At 35.8% G+C, this 8,536-nt stretch overlaps 2 protein-coding genes across 2 annotated transcripts; both read left to right on the top strand.

Moving 5' to 3' along the window:
- Positions 1 to 6,476: 6,476 nt before the first annotated feature.
- Positions 6,477 to 7,015, top strand: LOC106770215 (extensin-like). The gene is made up of 2 exons (XM_014656039.1): positions 6,477 to 6,904; positions 6,988 to 7,015. The coding sequence occupies exons 1-2, from the start codon at positions 6,477 to 6,479 to the stop codon at positions 7,013 to 7,015; spliced, it is 456 nt and encodes a 151-aa protein (XP_014511525.1).
- A 232-nt stretch (positions 7,016 to 7,247) lies between these two features.
- LOC106770214 lies at positions 7,248 to 8,181 on the top strand. The gene is made up of 4 exons (XM_014656038.1): positions 7,248 to 7,409; positions 7,499 to 7,603; positions 7,688 to 7,715; positions 7,766 to 8,181. Exons 1-4 carry the CDS (start codon positions 7,248 to 7,250, stop codon positions 8,179 to 8,181), a joined length of 711 nt encoding a protein of 236 aa, XP_014511524.1.
- The last annotated feature ends 355 nt before the right edge of the window (positions 8,182 to 8,536 follow it).

The raw sequence follows: 8,536 nt of genomic DNA, 5'->3' as shown, positions 1-8,536 counted from the left end.
CAAGCAAGAGTCTTATGAAATATACCATCTAAAAAAAAGACCATTAAGCGCTGCATATCTCCAATAGCTTTTGATAAAGCATCTAATGTTTTACAGTATCTTATGGTCATGTATGTTAAATGCTTTAGGAAATTATGCATTTATTAATGAAATGATGCATTTATTAATGAAATGACAAATGATAAAATGTTTTAAAGACGCAATACTATCAAAATTCAAAATATTTAATGCATGTATAAAACTTATATATCTTGTTCTTGATATTTGTTCAGATCAAAAGAACATAAAGACTAGATCATAATCATTGCACCCAAGGAAAAGACGTTGAGACACATGAAGAACATTATGGGAACGTTTTTCTTTAAGACTTTTCCTCTGACACATCGTACAAGCTACGCTTTGCTAAAAGTTATAACAAAGCATCGTACCTCTACAAGGTATACTTGAGTCTGACTTCTCACCTAAAAGGCTACCAACTCTACATGAAGTCAACCTCTTTGTCTAATAGTCATTTCTCAAGAAAAGATAAATAGACGGAAGCTTGAAGAGAAAAGAAAAGAAGGATAATATAGATAAATCTTGAACGCAAAAACAGGCTTGTTCTTACTCCAGTCATACATTGTTTGAAGTTATACTTTCTAGAGAAGATCCTGATGAAACCCATTTAGGCATTCCATTCAAAAGAGTACTAACTAAAGCTAAGGCTAAGAAAGGGGAGTGAAGAAAGACTTTTTCTTTATTTTCTTTTTCTAAGTCTTAGAATGATTTCTTTTTAATACTTATATGGTTGTTTTGTAGGGTCCAATAAGATTAGGACACCATGGACTATCCAACCCAAGAAGAAGGACAAAGAAGTCATTTACACAAAGGGAAGGGGGGTGAGAATAGCAAGCATGGAGTTGCCTCAAGAAGAATACACATGCATCACACCATCACCACATCTGGTACGTGATTCAGCTGGAACGTTGGCTGCCCACGCATGTTGCCTTGCATCTTCCAAAAGAAGAACACACATCCCTCACCGCTGCCACGTGCAGAGATCTGAGCTTCTTCCACAACCATCTGCACCGTCCATAGCTTGGGTCGTTCATTATAAATTTGCTTGTATCAGCTTAGGCAAACACTTTTGATGATATATATGAGTTTTGCTCTGCTGAAGCATTTCCAGCCCAAAACTCTGTCCAAAAGTCATTCTAAATTGAGCTTTCCCTCTCCACCTAGCTTCCTTCCAGTGAAGGTCGTCTGAGCTAGAGATCTCATCCTCCAAACATCTCTTCATCCACCATCTAAATCACTATTTCATCTTTGCATATGGCTGCCAAACCCCAAGCAAACTCTTTCGTTGCCTTTGTTCGAGTGTTAACATCTTCCGTTGCAATTCAAACCATGTCCATGGCTGGAGCTATTCTATCAGATCCTTAGTAAAATATCATATTTCATTGTATTGTTTCTATCCTCACTTTGAGAGTTACCAATTTGTATTTTCTCATAACATTGATTGTGTTGTACATTATGAAGAGAATTAAAATACTTGGTGTTTAGCTCAATTGAGTTAAACAGTTTAGATGAGTTGTCAAAGGTTGTAACCGAAAGATATTAGAATACTTGTATACCAGGAGTGGTTAAACTCAAACTAGTCGTGTTGACTAGGTGAACCAGGAGTGGTGAGAATACTTGTTATAAACTTAGAGAGGTAAAACTTGTGTAATCTTTTTAAAGGTTAGTGGAACCTCCTAAGAGTTCTTAAGAGAGAAGTTGATGTAGCTCAGGTTGAATGAATTAGTATAAAATCTATGGTTTATTGTTTTGTTTCTTAAAACGTTTTCCTTTATACGTCCTTCATAAAAATCAGCGGCTTTGTGAAAGAATTTTAAAAGTAATATTCATCCCCTTAATGTTTTTCTATATTTTTAGAGATCTAACATGATAAAACCAATATAAAATACAATATAAGATTGAATTAAACTTAAATTTTTATTTATAAAACTAAAAATAAAATTTTAATTTAAAAATAATTACATATTAATATTATTTTTTTCTTTAATAAATACAAATAACACCTACTAAGATCAAATATATACTCAATTACCTTCACTACGAATACTAATAGAGTTAAAAAAAAATAATGAAGTTAAAATTTTTATATTAAGAATATACTGTTATTTTTCTTTTTACTATACTAAAACGAAATATTGCCATAATTGATTATTTAGGGTTATATTTATTTATATACAATAATTTTACTATATTATTAATGGACTTAAAATCTTGACCAAATATTCCAAATTTTATATATTTATGAGTTTAATTCTAATTCTAATTGATAAAAGTATTACTATTAGTTGAACGTAAGGATTTTCTCAAGACTATGCACAATCATTGACAAAATGAATATCCAACGTTGTAAATGTTGTTCTTTGGATCAACGTTGTGACCGGAGTTGGTTGAATTTGTAGCGTAGTATCATCTAAAGTCTACGGGTGGTGGCGGATAAACATTGAAACTGTTTTTGGTTTAACATATACATGAGTTTGAAATGTTAACAAATATATTTTGAATACATTATTTAATATATTTTTTTAGTGGTACATAGAGATGTACAATTAGTAATTGTTAATGTTGCTATTAAATAAAAAATCATTACTAATATTTTTTAAAAAATTATTACAAAAATAGCAAATTTATAATAGATAGTAATTTATGGCTAAGTTAGAGGTAAAACTTTTTTGTATAAATTAACTTTTCATTATATTCAGAGTTTCAAACTTTAAATTTTTAGGTTTTAATAGTTATTGTTTCAATGAGACATCGTGATCATACGAAAGAGTTTTAAATAAAACTAAGATCGATAAAAATTAAAATTCATGTTGTTTTTACTCTCTTTTTTCTTTTTTTTTGTTTTTCTTCTTCCTCAACCTCAGTCTACTACCCAAAGATTGTTGCAGGTCTGCCAAAATCTTGAAGTTACTCCATGCAACTCTACTATCTCCTTAATGTACCATTGTGTCAGCTTGGCCATAGACATTTGTAGATTAATCGCTAAAAAAAATGAGAACTCTTCATTAATCGGTCTATTATCACCCAAATTGCATCATGACCACCCATAGATTAGGGAAAATAGGTAACAAAATCCATAGCTATGTTATCCCATTTCCACTTTGGTATCTCCATTTGTTGTAACTTTTTCCCTTTGACAGGTCAAACATGATGCTACAAACTAAGCTACATCATACTTCATGTCAGACCATCAGAAGGAACCCTTCAAATCTTGATACATCTTGGTCATACCGGGATGAATACTAAGACAACTTATGTTCCCTTCTTCTAAAACCAACCTCTTCAACTAAACATCATCAGGTATACAAACTCTTCCCTTAAATTTTAAAACTCCTTCAGCCCCTAATGAAAAGTCCTTAGACTATTCTGATCCAATCGACTATGTTAAGACAAAATCGTCTATGCGCCTAAACGCTCCCATGTTTTGAAGTTTAACCAAATAACATTAAACAGAATAATAATCTGAAAACAACATAGGATGAAAACACAAGACTTAGAACCAAAATCATCGCCAACACAGAAAACCTTAGGAAGTCACCTAAGATTTTAGAAAACAGAGAAACAATCAAGACGAAACACCAAGACACAATGCTAAAATGACTATCAAGTCAAAAGTGTTTAAGAGAGTTGAAGTTAAATGGATAAAGCTTATCTTGCCTAAAGGGTATTCTTTTAGCTCTCGGGAAAACAAAACATATGAAGAATCGACTGTTAGCTTGCGCCTTCAACTCTAAGTCTTTTCGTGCACATATCAGAGGTAAATCTTTTCTTGCTTTGNCATTATCTTTTGTCTTACCAATAACATTCATAACTGTGTTCAAGATGTTGTCAAAGAAATTTTTTCTATGTGCATGACATCCAGGTTATGTCTTAGCAAGTTGTGTTTCCAATAGGGAAGATCCCAAATCATGCTTCTTTTAGTCCAATTATGCCATTCTCTAAACCCATCTATCCTATTATGTCCAGATTCAGTGACTTTTGGATAGTCTTTCACTCTTCTCCAAATGTGTGATCCGATCAACTTCGGCGGGGGCATATCTGTTTCAACTTGCCCTTTGTGAAATGCCTTTTTGTTTCTTCTAAAGGGGTGATCAATAGGCAAGAATCGTTGATGACAGTCAAACCAACTACTTTTCCGACCATAACTCAATTGGAATGACTTCGTATGTTCCATGCAATGTGGACAAGCTAATCGACCATGCGTGCTCCAACCAGATAACATGCCATACGCTGGAAAGTCATTAATAGTCCACATCAAAGCTTCCCTCATAAGGAAATTTTGCTTCCTTGAAACATCATACGTCCAAACACCATTCTATAGCTTCTTCAAATCATCAATCAGAGGCTCCAAATAAACATCAATCGTTGATTTAGGATTAGATGGACCTGGTATTATACACGTTAAAAACATGTAAGGCTTTGTCATACACATCTCAGGAGGTAGATTGTATGGGGGTAACTATCAGCGACCAGCATGAATATAGTGATGCAGACGCCTGAATGTATGGGGTCAAACTAATAGCAAACTACACCATCTCAAAAGATGAGGCAAGAATAGTGTGTTGATGGATCAAAGAGCTTAGAATGCCAGATGGATATTCTTCTAACTTGTCCATATGTGCCAATGTTCAGAACGATACTATTCAAGGGTTGAAGAGTCATGATTGTCATGTATTCATGGAGACTTTCATCCCTCTTGCGTTTAGTTGTTTGCCACACCACGTGTTACATCCACTGATAGAAATTAGTAACTTCTTTAAAAATTTGTGCTCGACGACACTAGAGGAAAATATCCTAATTATTCTCTACAAATTAGAAAGAATATTCCCTCTTGCATTCTTTGATTCAATGGAGCATCTTCCAATCCATCTTGCATATGAAGCTTGGCTTGGGGGACTTGTGCAATACAGGTGGATGTATCCCTTTGAAAGGTTTATGGGAGAATCCAAACGTTCAGTTAAAAATAAAGCTAGAGTAGAAGGCTTAATTTGTGCAGCTTACTTGCATAGAGAGGCAACGTATTTTTGTTCACATTATTTCAAAAACTTCATGTTGTCCCCCACTAATGTCAGAAATGAAATGCAATGGCAAGCTGAACCACGTCAAGGTTCATTATCAGTTTTTCGACAATCAGGCCNTCATGCGGGAAAAGAATTCACTCATTGGTTAACTGATGCTGAATTCAACTTTGCTCATGTCCATGTCTTAATCAATTGCAGTGAAGTTAACTCGTACCTTGAGTATGTCATCATCCAACTCTTACCTTTGCAATGGTTAAATTGTTATACACTAATTCATTTCATTTTTACCAGTTCATTTCTTGTGGCTGAGCAAGTCGTAGAAGGAAATGCTTCTGCTAGAATACACTCAGAGTTTCCCCAATGGTTTAGAAATCAGGTCCGTACTTTTTCCTATGTTTTGAGCAAGGTTAATTTGACTCTTGCTTTAAAATTTTTTTGGTATCTTTGTAGGTTTTAAATCAGGCATTAACTCCCACGGCTCAAGAGTTAAGACATTTATCCAATTGGCGAATGAGATGTGTGAAAGAATGGCATACTTACTTCATCAATGGTTACAAATTCCATACACATGAATGGTCTAAAGGAAAGAAAACAACAAATTGTGGTGTGTACGTCAAGGGCCTTACAGAGGGTTCTTATGATGATTTCTACGGCATCATTCATAAAATATATGAGCTAGAGTACAACAGCACTACTTCTCCAAACAAAGTAGTACTTTTTTATTGTGAATGGTTTGATCCTTCTAGAGTTGGTACTAGAGTGGATCCTAGGTTTAACATTGTCGAACTCAACTTGAGAAACAAATATGGACCGTTTGATCCTTTCATTCTACCAACTAATGTCAAACAGGTTTATTATGTGCCATATCCACCATTCCACAATATTAACAAGCGTGGTTGGGTTGTGGCAATACAAACCAAGCCTAAAGGCCGCATTGACTAAAATGAGGTTGAGGAAGATGTTGCCTACCAACTTGATCAAATGTCATAACCACAAGAAATTATTGAAGTTGAACGTATAACCGCATTGCGCGACCCTGATGGTGATGGAGATGAATTAGAAGCACCAATAGAAGGTGATGATGAAGAAGAAGAAGATGATGATGATGATGATGATGAAGAAGAAGAAGAAGAAGAACATCATGATGATGATGAAGAAGAAGAAGAAGAAGATGTGATGATGATGAAGAAGAAGAAGATGAAGATCATGATGACGATGGTTGAATGTTGGACATCTATTGTAGCAAATTGAATTATCATTTCAATAGAGTTATGTAAAATACCATCTAAAAAGTTGTATGCAACTATTTTACATTCACTTTAATTTGTAGCAAATTGAACTATCATTCCTTACTCTTTTGTATTGTTTCACTTTATTTGTAACCATTTCAATGCATCAATGACAGGAGAAGGTTCAGTCCGTCCTGATAAAGGAAAAGGGGTAGCAAGGCCTAAAAAGAGGCAACGACAGGCCCCAAAGTATGTACTTAGGGTGCCTACTACACTACCTACCCCTGTAGTACACCCGCCTCCTTCCTCTACAGTACATCATCCTCCTACCTCTATAGTACACCCGCCTCCTACCCCTACAGTACATCCTCCTACCTCTATAGTACACCCTCCTCCTACCCCTACAGCAGAGCTTCTTCCTCCCCCTATGATTATTACCCCTAGTCCTTCCCCCGACCCTACTTTTATACCTTCCTCATCTTCTAGACCACCTTCTGAGACTGCCACACCATCTGCTGATCTAGATTCAGCTGGTGATGATGATGGTGTTGATTCGCCCCTCCATGATCGACCATGGATTGATCCATATAGCAAAGGGTAAGACTTTAATCCTTTTTTAACCATTTTTTTTTGTTTAAAGATTTTCTTATTTGAAATGACTTTTATTTCTTTGTATTCAGGTTTCTTCCATCTAGGGTTACTTCCTAGGCCATCACACAATCGATTAAGCAACAGTATTTGAGTCCATGGCCTACTTGGGGAGGAATACCTAAAGATGATAGAAAGCCATTCTGGGAGCGTTTTAAGGTAAACAACTTTAAATTAATTGTCATTCGTATTATACTATGTTCATTAATCAATGTTTATTTTGTTTATTAATGTACAGATGAAGTTGTAGTGGAAACCTGAACATGAAACCTAAATACATAGAAATATCCACATGAAAGCATCTCATCGGCTCTCAGACATGTTTAGGGATGCCCGACTTGCAGGGGAGCGCCCTTACTGGTTGGGCGAGAACATTTGGAACAGAACGTCTGAAAAGGGTGGCGCCCTGCATACTGGTGGGTCAATCACGGTCCATGAGCATGCCATTCGTATGGTAAACTTTCTTTACTTTTCTATTTCTTTCATATATAACTTATGTATTTTATATTTCATATACACTTCTAACTCTAAATTATGTTACAGGCACAAGCTCTGGGACGGGCGGTCCATGTTGATGAGGTCTTTGCACAGACCCATGTTCGGAAGGGCACTAATGAATTTTTTGATGAAAGATCTCGGAAGACTCATGTAAGCAAATAACACTGCTATTATTAGTAATCTTTCATTATCTTATTGTATCATTCCCTAACATTGCTTTTAATGTTTGAACAGGAAGAATTTTCTACGAGACTTCCACAGGGTAGATCTGAACATGGGCCAGCTCCCACACCGAATGATACGATAATGCAGAAAACGACATCTGTAGGACACAGTGCTGGGTCGACATCGTTGGTGGGAAGAAGAAGGGACGAGTGTATGGTGCAAGACAACTTGCTGCAAACTATACAACATCGAGAGGAGGTACTCTAAAGCACCAACGTTCTTCTTCCACTACTACTGCTGACGAGGCCTTTGTCCGCCTCACGCAAGCACTGGAGCAGTGTGACCAGGAGATCACTGATTTGAGAGCAGAGTTTACTGATTTGAGAGCAGAGTTTACAAACTTTAAGGCCCTGGTCATGAGTGTGTTGCCTCAAACTGCACAGGATCAGCTCAGTGTCCCTCCCTCATCAGTCCAACCTTCATTAGTCCAGCCCACACCAGTCCAACCATCTATAGAGGAGCAGGATGATGAAGATCATTCTGAAGACTATGTACAATTTTAGTTTCATTTTGATATTGATAATAGTTGTTAGAACAGAGTGATTTTGCTACATTATGATCACCAGTACATTTCGATGTTATTAGTACATTATGATTTGATACATTCTCTTTGCTTAGAAATGGATGATTTTGCTACATTATGATATTCTTAGAACATAATGTACATTATGATTTTTCATCAATGAACGGATGATTTTGGGATGCACAATATGCAAGTCTGTTTGTGGTTTGAAACTTTTATGCAGTCTGTTTATGTTGTGAACATTTTATGTAGGTTTCTGTGGTTGGATAAGAAATACAAATATCACTCATATTTCAGTGGTTGTAACCGAAGGCTTTACCGAGGGCATTTGCCCT

The sequence above is a fragment of the Vigna radiata genome, chromosome 8 (assembly GCF_000741045.1).
Source record: "Vigna radiata var. radiata cultivar VC1973A chromosome 8, Vradiata_ver6, whole genome shotgun sequence".
NCBI classification, from domain to species: domain Eukaryota; kingdom Viridiplantae; phylum Streptophyta; class Magnoliopsida; order Fabales; family Fabaceae; genus Vigna; species Vigna radiata.
This window is presented reverse-complemented; position numbering and strand designations above follow the sequence as displayed.

Excerpts from the sequence above, each read along its gene's own strand:
- LOC106770215 (XM_014656039.1), top strand. The coding sequence starts at position 6,477 with ATGACAGGAGAAGGTTCAGTCCGTCCTGATAAAGGAAAAGGGGTAGCA. Across the intron at positions 6,905-6,987 it reads ATTGATCCATATAGCAAAGG|GTTTCTTCCATCTAGGGTTA; the intron begins GTAAGACTTTAA and ends CTTTGTATTCAG.
- LOC106770214 (XM_014656038.1), top strand. The coding sequence starts at position 7,248 with ATGAAAGCATCTCATCGGCTCTCAGACATGTTTAGGGATGCCCGACTT. Across the intron at positions 7,410-7,498 it reads ATGAGCATGCCATTCGTATG|GCACAAGCTCTGGGACGGGC; the intron begins GTAAACTTTCTT and ends ATTATGTTACAG. Across the intron at positions 7,716-7,765 it reads TTCTACGAGACTTCCACAGG|AAAACGACATCTGTAGGACA; the intron begins GTAGATCTGAAC and ends ACGATAATGCAG.